At 37.7% G+C, this 11,610-nt stretch overlaps 1 protein-coding gene across 1 annotated transcript; it reads right to left on the reverse strand.

Moving 5' to 3' along the window:
- Nucleotides 1–1,452: 1,452 nt before the first annotated feature.
- LOC109456666 (small ribosomal subunit protein eS1) lies at nt 1,453–2,969 on the reverse strand. The gene is given in 2 exon segments (XM_019749067.2): nt 1,453–2,158; nt 2,161–2,969. Coding segments are annotated over 2 exon segments (807 nt in total). The 5' UTR covers nt 2,432–2,969; the 3' UTR covers nt 1,453–1,622.
- Between the last annotated feature and the right edge of the window lie 8,641 nt (nt 2,970–11,610).

Below are 11,610 nucleotides of genomic sequence, written 5' to 3' on the forward strand. Positions count from 1 at the left end.
GAATTCAGACCCATAAATTTAACTGCCTACTCGACATTTTACTTGGGTAACTAATAGACCTTTCAAACTCACTGTGTAAAACTAAGCACATGATCTCTCACAAAATTGGACTTTCCCTCACCTTCTATTTCTCAGTTCATGCTTAACCCTCTTCTTCCAAGTGCTCTGGCAAAATACCAGGAGTTATCCTTGACTCCTCTCTTTCTCCCACAACTCATTTCCAGTTTACCTGCAAATCTTATTGGCCGTACCTTCAAATGTATGTTCTAAAAATGGACTAGTTCTCACTCTGACCATTGCCACACAGAGATCTGTCATCTGTATCCAACTACCTCCAGTTCTGCTCCTACCACTAGTATACAGTTTACTCTCAACACAGAACACAGAGTGATCCTGTTAAAATGTACGAGGTGTGATGGAACGATACAATGAATGTTTAAAGTTTTTTTTTAATTTATTACAGTAAAAGACACATTGCCATTAATCCCCCTCAAAATATTCCTTCTTGCTTCGAACACACTTATCCTATCATTCTTGCCACTTTCTGAAGCAGTTCTGGAAGTCCTCTTTCGTGAGTGTCTTTACTTGCACTGTTGTAGCTGTCTTGATGTCCTGAATTGATTCAAAACGTTTACCTTTCATGGTCATATTGACCTTGGCGAAGAGCCAGAAATCTCATGGTGCCAGACCCGGTGAATAAGGTGGATGAAGACACACTGTAATGTTTTTATTTGACAGAAATTGCTGTACCAGAAGGGATGTGTGACACGGAGCATTGTCATGATGGAGGATGAAGTAAAGACACTCACAAAAGAGGACTTCCAGAGCTGCTTCAGAAAGTGACAAGAATATGGGATAAGTATGTTTGAAGCGAGGGGCAGTATTTTGAGGGGATTAATGGCAATATGTCTTTTACTGTAATATTTTTTTTTTTAATTTAAACATTCGCTGTATTGTTTGATCACACCTTGTAAGTCAGGTCATAACAGGATCAAAAGCTTCCAATGGCTTCCCATTTCAGCAGCAGAGTTAAAGGAAAAGTTTTACTATGGCTTATAAAGCCTCACGTGGTCTGACCCCTGTCTACCTCACTGATTCCATCTCCTGCTGTTTGTTCTTTCGTTCGCTCCACTCTAGCCACACGATCTCTGTGGTTATGTCTCCTTCCTCAGTCCTAGATGTATATTTCTACATGTGCTCTTTTTTCCTAATTGGGTTTATAAGAAGTTAATCTATGTTACTGGTCTTTTTAAAGTACCAGTTTGGATTTATTGATCGCTGCTTTTCTCCTCCTTTGCTTTGTTTTCCACTCTATTAGTCTCAATTTAATATTTATTAATCCTTTCCTCCTCATTTCTTTTGGTCTATTTTGCTATTCTTTTCTTTTTAGTTTCTTAATATAAAAATTAAATTATTTTATATATGATCTTTCTTCTTTGTTATCTTCTTTAGCAATGAAATAACTTTCACTCATATATTTTGTTCTTTTCTGCTTTTATGCATCCTACAGGTTTTGGTATAAAATATTCTCCTTTTTATTACTTATAAGATTATGTATGTGTGTATGTATGTGTGTATGTAGTCATTTATTTATTTTTAACATCAGGAACAGGTTTTATTTCTCACCATGAAAAGTCTGAATTTTTAACAGATTCTTGAACCGGAGGCTCATAGGCATCAGCTTGTCCAGCTTTAGCCTCTGTCTCGTCCCCAGGAGCTTTTCCAGAACTGCTGCCTTCACCATGAAGCTCCATGAGTTCTCCCTGTTCAGACGTGGGCTTCTTCAGCGTTTTCACTTTTCTGACAAAGACCTTATGGAGCGGAGAGGTAGATTGGCAAACCTTGTCTTTTCCAGTGCTCTCTGGGATCCATTTATTGAACACTTCTTTCAAGTCATGTGCCTGCACCTCTTGGGTCATGATTTCCATTATCTTCTTCCAGATTTGGCAGACCCGTTGATCCTGATCATAAGAGTTCTTCCGAATATGATTGCTGTGTTTTTTAGTAAATCCAACACAGAATCAACGAAGCAAATAACCATCGGTAGTCTTGACATCAACATGAGCTTCAGTCACAGTCGGGCATTTTTTGACAATGGAGCACATTTTGTCACAGGTAAGATCCAGGCCGTGGAAATTAGTCAGGCAGTTTTTCCCTGAACATCCTCAGTTATTACCTTGAATTTTCTAAATGCAACTCCATCATTCTGCAGATCAGCTGGGCTCACTTCAAAAACACAATCCTTGAGACCATCAGATGTGATTTTGGTTCCCTGAGTTATTGTGACTAGTGTTTTCTCAATATTTTGTATAGTGAACATAGCCGGTGTTTTCACATCATACCACACCTTCTCAGAAAGTGGTTCATCTGCTCTCTTCTTGGCTCCCTTTTTGCCGCCTTTCGTAAGGCGATTGTTCTTGCCAACTGCCATGTTGCTGCTCAGAAAGCCAAAAAGGATAATTTATAATTTCAGAGTTGATAACTTGTAAAGGAGGGGAAAAACTCTTCCTCTACCCTCTTAGATTCAGTGCCTGAGGCCAGCAAGTTAAACTGATAAAGAACAGATTAAGGAGAGGAAAAAACATATTTAATTACATACCTATGCAGGGTAGTTCATAAACCAATGTTACTCGGGGAGGGGAGGTAGTTAGAATTTGGGGCTTGTATATGATCTTAACAAAGGGTGATAAAGTGTGGAGAAGAGGCTAGGCAAAGGAAAAGGGGTTTGAGGATTCTGGGAATAAGTTAAAGGAAGGAGGATAGAAAATGTATGGTAAACAAGAGCTGCTTAGTAAGATTTGCTATGCAGGTAAGAGTCATCTCAGGTGATAAGAGTTGCCACCTGTCTCTGAAGTAGTTCTCTTCCTGCTACAGGAGAGGGAGACACCTTTACAAAAGGAAATTCATGTTATTTACTTACATTATCTTTATTTACATTATATTATATATATTAAATTATACTATTTACATTATAATTTATTTAAAATCCATTTATTTATTTCCAAAGGGAAATTTATGCCCTGCTTTTAGACAGAAATGTAGATGGCAGAGAGCTATGAGGTGTGATCAAAAGATACAGCGAATGTTTAAATAAAAAAAGTTATTACAGTAAATGACACATTGCCATTAATCCCCCTCCAAATATTCCCTCTCACTTCGAACACACTTATCCCATCATTCTTGCCACTTTCTGAAGCAGATCTGGAAGTCCTCTTTCGTGAGTATCTTTAGTTGAGCTGTCGTGGCTGCCTCGATGTCCTGAATCATTTTGGCTTTGGGGAAGAGCCAGAAGTCCCACGGTGCCCAGTCTGGTGAATAAGGTGGATGAGGACACACCATGATGTTTTTATTTGACAGAAATTGCTGTACCAGAAGCGATGTGTGACATGGAGCTTTTTTATTGTGATCACAAAAATACAGTGAATGCTGCTGCCGAGTGCCATCCAATGGAAAGGCAGGGATCTTCAATACAGGAAGCAGTGCCTCGAACCTTAGTAACAGCGTGTGACAAGTTTCAACTTGTTCAGTGAATTCAGTGGGGTGTGAGCTACGGTTGAAAGAAGATATGTTTTAAAAGTGTGCTGTAAATCATCCTCCATCATGACAATGCTCCATGTCACATATCGCTTCTATACATAATGTTAAATAAAAACATGATGTGTCCGCATCTACCTTATTCATGGGATCTGGCTCTGTGTGACTTCTGGCTCTTCCCCAAAGTCAAAATGATTCAGGATATGGAGGCAGCCACAACAGCACAACTAAAGACACTCATGAAAAAGGGCTTCCAGAACTTCAGAAAGTGGAAAGAATGATGGGATAAGTGTGTTCAAAACAAGGGGAAGTGTTTTGAGGGGGGTTAATGGTAATGTGTTTTTTACTATAATAATTTTTTTTTTTAAAACATTCACTGCATTGTTTGATCACACCTCATAGTATAGTTTGATATCAGGTAGTGTGATACCTTCAACTTTGTTCATCTTTCTCAAGTTTGCTTTGGCTATTCAGGGTCTTTTGTGGTTCCATATAAATTTTAAGACTATTTGTTCTAATTCTGTGATAAATGCCATTAGTAGTTTGATAGGGATTGCATGGAATCTATAGATTGCTTTGGGTAGCAATGTTTTGGGACATTTTAATGATATTAATTCTTCCTATCCATGAACATGATATGTGCTTCCATTTATTTATATCTTCTTCAATGTCTTTCTTCCGTGTCTTCTAGTTTTCCAAATACAGGTCTTTTACCTCCATGGTTAAATTTATTCCTAGGGGGCTGGTCTGGTGGCTCAGGCAGTTAGAGCTCCATGCTCCTAACTCCGAAGGCTGCCGGTTCGATTCCCACATGGGCCAGTGGGCTCTCAAGCACAAGGCTGCCGGTTCAACTCCTCGAGTCCCGTAAGGGATGGTGGGCTCCGCCCTCTGCAACTAAGATTGAACACAGCACCTTGAGCTGAGCTGCCACTGAGCTCCCAAATGGCTCAGTTGGTTGTAGTGCGTCCTCTCAACCACAAGATTGCTGGTTCAACTCCTGCAAGGGATGGTGGCCTGCGCCCCCTGCAACTAGCAACGGCAACTGGACCTGGAGCTGAGCTGCACCCTTCACAACTAAGACTGAAAGGACAACAACTTGAAGCTGAACAGCACCCTCCACAGCTAAGATTGAAGGACAACAACTTGACTTGGAAAATAAAAGTCCTGGAAGTACACACTGTTCCCCAATAAAGTTCTGTTCCCTTTCCCCAATAAAATCTTTACAAAATAATAATAATAAATTTATTCCTAGGTGTTTTTTTTTTTTTTTGCAGGAAGAGGGGGATGCAATTGTAATGGGATTGTTTTCTTAATTTCTCTCTCTGACAGTTCATTATTGGTGTATAAAAATGCAACCGATTTCTGAATATTAATTTTGTATCCTGCTACTTTACTGAATTCATTTATTAGTTCTAATAGTTTTTTTGGTGAAATCTTTAGGGTTCTTTATATATAGTATCATATCATCTGCAAATAATGCCAGTTTTACTTCCTCCTTTTCTATTTGGATGCTTATTTTTTCTTGTCTGATTACTGTGCTAAGATTTCCAATACTATGTTGAATAACAATAGTGATAGTGGACATTCTTGTCTTGTTTAGGATCTTAAGGAGAATGCTTTTAGCTTTTCCCCATTGATTATGATGTTAGTTGTTATATATGGCCTTTATTATGTTGAAATATATTCCCTCTATTCCGACTTTGCAGAGAGTTTTTACCATAAATGGATGCTGGATTTCGTCAAATGCTTTTTCTGCATCTATTGATATGATCATATGATTCTTATCTTTCATTTTGTTTAAGTGGTGTATCATATTACTTTATTTGCAGATATTAAGCCAAACTTTCATCCCAGAAATAAATCCCATTTGATCATGGTGTATGATCTTTTCAATGTATTGCTGAATCTGGTTTGCTAAGATTTTGTTGAGGCTTTTTGCATCTATGTTCATAAGGGATATTGGCCTATAGTTTTCTTTTTTTGTAATGTTTTTGTCTGGTTTTGGAATCATAGTTAAGGTGACCTCGTAAAATGAGCTTGGGAGCCTTCCCTCTTCTTGAATTATTTAGAATAGTTTGAGAAGGATAGGTGTTAATTCTTCTTTGAATGTTTGGTAAAATTCATCTGTGAAGTCATCTGACCCAGGACTTTTATTTGTTGGGAGTTTTTTGATTACTGATTTGATTTCGTTTGTAGTAATTATTCTGTTCAGGTTTTTTTGTTTCAGTCTTCAGATTTTCTTGATTCAGTCTTGGAAGATTGTATGTATCTAGGAAATTATCCTTTTTTTTTTCCAGATTGTCAAATTTGTTGACATATAATTGCTCATAGTATTTTCTTATAATCCTTTGTATTTCTGTGGTGTCCGTTTTTGCTTTTCCTCTTTCATTTTGGACTTTATTTATTTGGGTCCTCTCTCTTTTTTTCTCGATTAGTCTGGTTAAAGGTTTGCCAATTTTGTTTATCTTTTCAAACAACAAGCTCTTGGTTTCTTTGATCTTTTGTATTTTTTTTTGAGACTCTATTTCCACTCTGATCTTTATTATTTTTTTCCTTCTCACTTTGGACTTTGCTTGCTGTTCTTTTCCTAGTTCCTTTAGGTGTAACGTTAGATTGTTTATTTGAGATTTTTCTTGTTTCTTGAATTAGGCTATTAGGTGTATTTTAAATAGTTTTTTCTTTATGTATTCAGCTCTTAAGTTATTTAGTGCATACAGTTTTATAACTATTATATTATCCTCATTAATTGTGCCTTTTATCATTACATAATTGCTCTCTATTTAAGTTGATGCTTTTTACCTTGATTTTTACTAATTCTGCTTTGTTTGTTTGCTTGTAATTGCTTGGTATCTCTTTGTCTCTTTAGTTTCAACCTTTATCTATCACTTTTTTTTACTGCATTTATTATCATCATAGAGCTAGGTTTGGTTTTTCATCTAATTTGACCCTTTGTCTTTCTTTGTGAGAATTCAGTCAGTCTGTCCCTTCTGTTTTCAGATTTGATTGAATTGCTATTTATTGATTCTTTCCCCCTTTTTAAATTGGTGAACTGCAGTGTACTTTTAAAATTTCTACTGTATGTACATTTCTCTCTGCTACTACTATATAAAAACAAGTAAGTATTTTCACCTCTGATGTTTAACTTCCTCCAATGGTTTACTCTCTTCCAAAGGAACTTGTTCAAAGCAGTATTTTTTAAGCAATGAATTCCAACCCACTAATTAGCTGTAATGTTAATTAATTTGATTATGATCACTTTTAAAAGAAAAAAAAAGAATTCTACGAGATAAATATCAGAGAACATAAAACATAGTAAGAAATCTTGTTAAAAAAAAACACTGTGTTTTTGGGGTGGGCGGTGAGCTCAGTTGTTAGAACGTGGTGCTGATAACACCAAGGTTGCAGGTTCAATCCCTGCAAGGGCCACTGTGAGCTGTGCCCTCCTTAAAATAAATAAATTTAAAAAAATAAAAGTAAAAAAAAAAAAAACCTGTGCTTGTATTAATGTGTGTGTGTGTGTGAGTGTGTGTGTATTCATTTGGGTACTGGGTCATGATATAAAATGCATTTTTAATATGATTCCCAAAGAAGTTTGAAATCCAGATTTAAATGCATTTGTGTTACTTGTAAGGTTGAAAAGGATTGAGGGCCAACGCCTCGTCTGTTCAGTGAAATTTATGAGCATGGAATTTTTTTCTCTGTTAAATCTTGCTTTCACTTTAAATATCAGAGAGCTGAACGCTTAGAGAAATTTAGAGCAGTGATTCTCAAAGCTGAGCCTGCAGAAGAATCACCTGAAGAGCTTGTTAACTCACAGATTCCTGGGCCGCATCCAGAGATTCTGATTAGTAGGAGTTCTGGTTTATGGCCCATGGATTTGCATTTCCCACAAGTTCCCAGGTAACGCTGATGCTGCTGGTGTGACAGCACTGATTTACAGCAATGATTCTCGAACTTGAGGATGCATCCGAATCACCGAGAGGGTTTATCAACAGTGGTGGGCCCCACCCCCAGTTTTTGCTTCAGTAGGTCTGGGATAGGGCCTAAGAGTTTGCATTTCTAATAAGGTCCCAGGTGATGCTGACGCTGCTGGTCTTGGAGCTACATTTTAAGAAGTGCTGAGTCAAAGGAAGGAAAGGCAAGCTTTGATGGAGGGTGTAAAGAAAGACAAGGAGAAAAGACTGGAGCTGAGAAATGACCTGCCTACATAGTTGCGCTCTCTGGGCAGCCTGGGATCCAAACCAGGCCACTAGGGACTTAGTGGAGTTTCCACAATAGGGAGAGGAAATCGAATATAAACAACTACTGGGCCAGCTGCTCACCAATATCAGTAGCCATGGGCGTGTCAATAGCCAGTCCATAGGCCACTTGGAGAGGAAATGAATGCTTCTGACTATTGGTTTTGAAGCAAGGTGGAGGTAGAGTTTGTCAGCAAGATTTTCCTCTCTGGGAGGCCTCACTCCCACCCCCAAAATGCCCTAGGATATTAAGATACAAGTACTGAAATGAGGGGAGGTTGGGTGGTCTCATAAAGAAAATAGGAAAGAGGGGAAGGGATTTCCCACAGATTAAGAAGAGATAGGTAGGTGTGTGTGTGTGTAGGGGTGGGGTACTGAGGGTTAGGGGCTCCCTGAGAGCCTTGGGCTACATCCTGGGGAGTGGCAAGGCTTTGAGAAACAAGTCTGTCTGTTCTAGGCCTCAGCAAGGGGTCAGTTGTCACAGAAGCAGCATAGCAGTGGGGCCTGAAGGGAACCTTGCAGACTGGGGCCAGGGTGATTTCTAGTCCTCTCTATGAGCTGATGACCTTGAGGAGTAGGGATGTCTCACACTGTGAAGGGAAAATAGCCACTTGCAACAGCGCTTGCTGCATGCAGTGTTGTGTTTCACTGCTGTTGGTTCTAACCAGTTAAAGCTGCTAGAGGATCATGAACTTGGAGTGACTCCAGGGACCCTTGCAGGACCTCACTGACCAAGACGGTGGACTTGCTTTAGACTTGTTTGTGCAGACTTGTGGGCTACTCAGTCTTTTCCAGGGGGCTAGTTTTTCAGAGTTTGCCCAGCATAGCCATCTTCCTAGTCCTTAAAACCCCCGGCTTTCCTTTCTATGGGGACTACTCAGTGAGTTCCTTGCTGGTGGGTGTTCCCCCGCCTGGCAAGCACACAGACTCAGCTGTGTAATCCCTCCCCCTCTGTTAGTCTTTGTTTTCTTCTTTGATAGTCTGAAGGTCCTACCAAAATCACCCTGAAAAACCCTCTCCGGGGCCAGTGATGCTGGACTTCTGAACCAAAAAGGGCACTTTGGGAGCCCTTTTGTGCTCAGGTTTGCTCTTGCGGGGTCCCAATGTGGATGGTGCTTCTGTGCTGACCGAGCTTTGAGCGCTCCACCTGAGCCTTCCCTGGATGGTTTTTTTGTTGTTTTAACCGGAGGGTGTCCCGGTTACCATATTTTGTGACTTTTAAATAAATCCCAGCAGGCTCCTGTGAGACTATTTTAACTTTCAAGTGTTGTCTACTGAGCTTTCAGTCTTGGTTTGTTGTCTGATTTTTCAGGAGAGGAATCACTGCCTTCTCCTGAGCTTACTTAAGTCTGTCTTTCTGCTGTGGAAGGAATCCCTCTGTCTGTTCTGTGGTAAAAAGAGGACTGCCGTGCTTGGAACTCTTAACACCCCTCCTCGCTAAGGAAGTTTGTCAGTCCTATGACTGACACCCTTTCTGGTGGGTCGTACAGTCTGTCCAGTGTGCAGTCTAGGATCATGGAGCCAGGCAGACAGCGCAAACACTCAGTAGGGGAAATTTCATGCATCAGGTCACAGGGTTTCTTAAATTCTACGGGAGCTCTTGTGTTAATTCGTTTATAGAAACATAAATCTTTATATTAAGTTTTTAAAAAGCCCTCAAGAATTTCCAAAAGAAAAAAAAATAATTTCCAATGTTTCAAATGTTTTGGGTTTTCTAAGAAAAGGGTTCCTGTTGAGCCTGCAGCTCAAAAGGGAACAAACGTTTAGGTTAATGAACTTTGTTATTATGTTACAAACAACTCAGTGTTTTTAACAATTCAAAGTGTCAATAGTTGTTATATAAATGTAAAAAGAGGAAATTTTAAACAATTTTTAATCAAGGTAAACCTTTGGAAAGTAGACTACTTTTATATGATGTTCCACTTTTTTATCACAGTATAAAAATAATGTTACCATAATATTCTAGTTTATGCAAGATTCAGCTTATTTTTTCATAGAAAGCCTAGTTAATCTTAACTCTATATATTTTCTATACTGGTTTTATTGCTTTTAAACTAACATTGATTTCATAAATGTTTAAGAATGTAAAAATATAAACATTTGTGTTCAACCAAATTGAACATATAGTCAAAATCTTTGTGAAGGGGATTGATTCTTGGGACTCAGATATGCTGCAAATAATGTGAATCTACAGAGGTACTCTAATCAACATACGTAAATTCTAAAAATGTGTTTTTTTCTGATAATTTTAACATCAATAGTAATTGCAGTTTTTCTTTAATTTCTAAGTTCTCTTAATGACTTTGATATTTGAAAGTAATGAGTGATTTTAGACAAAATTTCTAAGAAAATTAGAATTTCTTAGACAGAGCAAAAAAAAATTTATTGAATTACTATGCTGTAGTTTTTTTATCCAGTAATTTTTACTTATATTTTTGCCCATATGTCAACATATTTGTTCTTTAGAAAACATAATCAAAATGGTAAAGTAATGTAATAGATACATTGTTTTATGTTTATAGGGTTAACTATTTAAGATTTAAATTTATAGTTTCAGGTATAATAGTTATTAAACATCGAATATTCTATATGTATGTTCAAGTACATAAAATAGTATGATAATATCAATAAGTAAAAAACTTAGCTATAATAGAAAGGAGGGGAAAATTATGACCTCAGAGTATATAATCTGCTCTCCATGGGCGGAAGTAAAGAATGATTCTTAGCCAGTATACTCTGAGAAGAGAACAACATTACATTGCTTCATTGATATGTAAATTTTCAAGTCTCATGTGTCTACTGTTTTGCTTTTATGCCACATTTCACAATGCTCCTAGGTTGTTTTAGGAAGCAACAAGGATCCTTCACTTCAAGAATCACTAATAAACTCAATTATTATTTAACTTCTCTTTAAATGTTTTATTGTCACTCTGATTAATGACACAGCTAAGAGAAGAGCTAACTATTCCTTGTTTTTGTGAACAATCTATTCTCATGACTCCTTTTGATATTGTTTTTCCCCACATTCAGACACCAAATTCATGAGTCATGAAACTGCTAAGATGTCTTTTATAAGTAAAATAACTTTGGGGTTTCCAGGAAGCCAAGGGGAAACACAAGATTTGGTCCTTCATCTTACAGAGGAGAGTTGATAAGTAGATTTGTTTGGCCTTTTCTAGGTCAGCACTGTCCGGTAGAGCTTTCTGAGACAGTGGGACTGTCCTAGATCTGCACAGTGCAATGCTATAGCCGCTTGCCACGTGTAGCTACTGAGAACTTGAAATGTGGCTGGTGCATCTGAGGAACTAAGTTTTTAATCTTATATAATTTTAAATAATTTAAATGTAAATAGCTACGTGTGGCTAGCAGCTACTTATATTGGCCAGCACAAATTTTAAAAACTGGAAACTTCCATGAGAGCTATTTTGTTTACCAAACCCAAGATATTAAAACCTGAAAAATCAAAAGAAAAGTTTAGTCCTTCTAGTTGTATTATATGTAAGTAACTTGTTATTTACATAAATTTGTTTCAGTGGTTATATACTTTCAGGTTGAGAAGAAATATACTCCTTGACCCTCATACTCGTACATTGACTAAATTGAAAGGAATTATATCTTAAGAGAAGATTCTACTTCCCTCCATTCTGTGTTAATAATTATAATAAACTAACCAGAGCCATTTAGTCTTATCAACCACAGATTGGTTTCTATTTTTTCAACTTACATTTGCCTACAGCCCCTTTCTACAAGCTACACATCAGAGATTGAGTTTCCTGGAAGAAACATCAAAAAGTTTCAAAGAACATACCAGACACTCTTGATTGTGGCTGCCACAAGG

This window comes from Rhinolophus sinicus, linkage group LG01, assembly GCF_036562045.2.
Source record: "Rhinolophus sinicus isolate RSC01 linkage group LG01, ASM3656204v1, whole genome shotgun sequence".
NCBI lineage: Eukaryota > Metazoa > Chordata > Mammalia > Chiroptera > Rhinolophidae > Rhinolophus > Rhinolophus sinicus.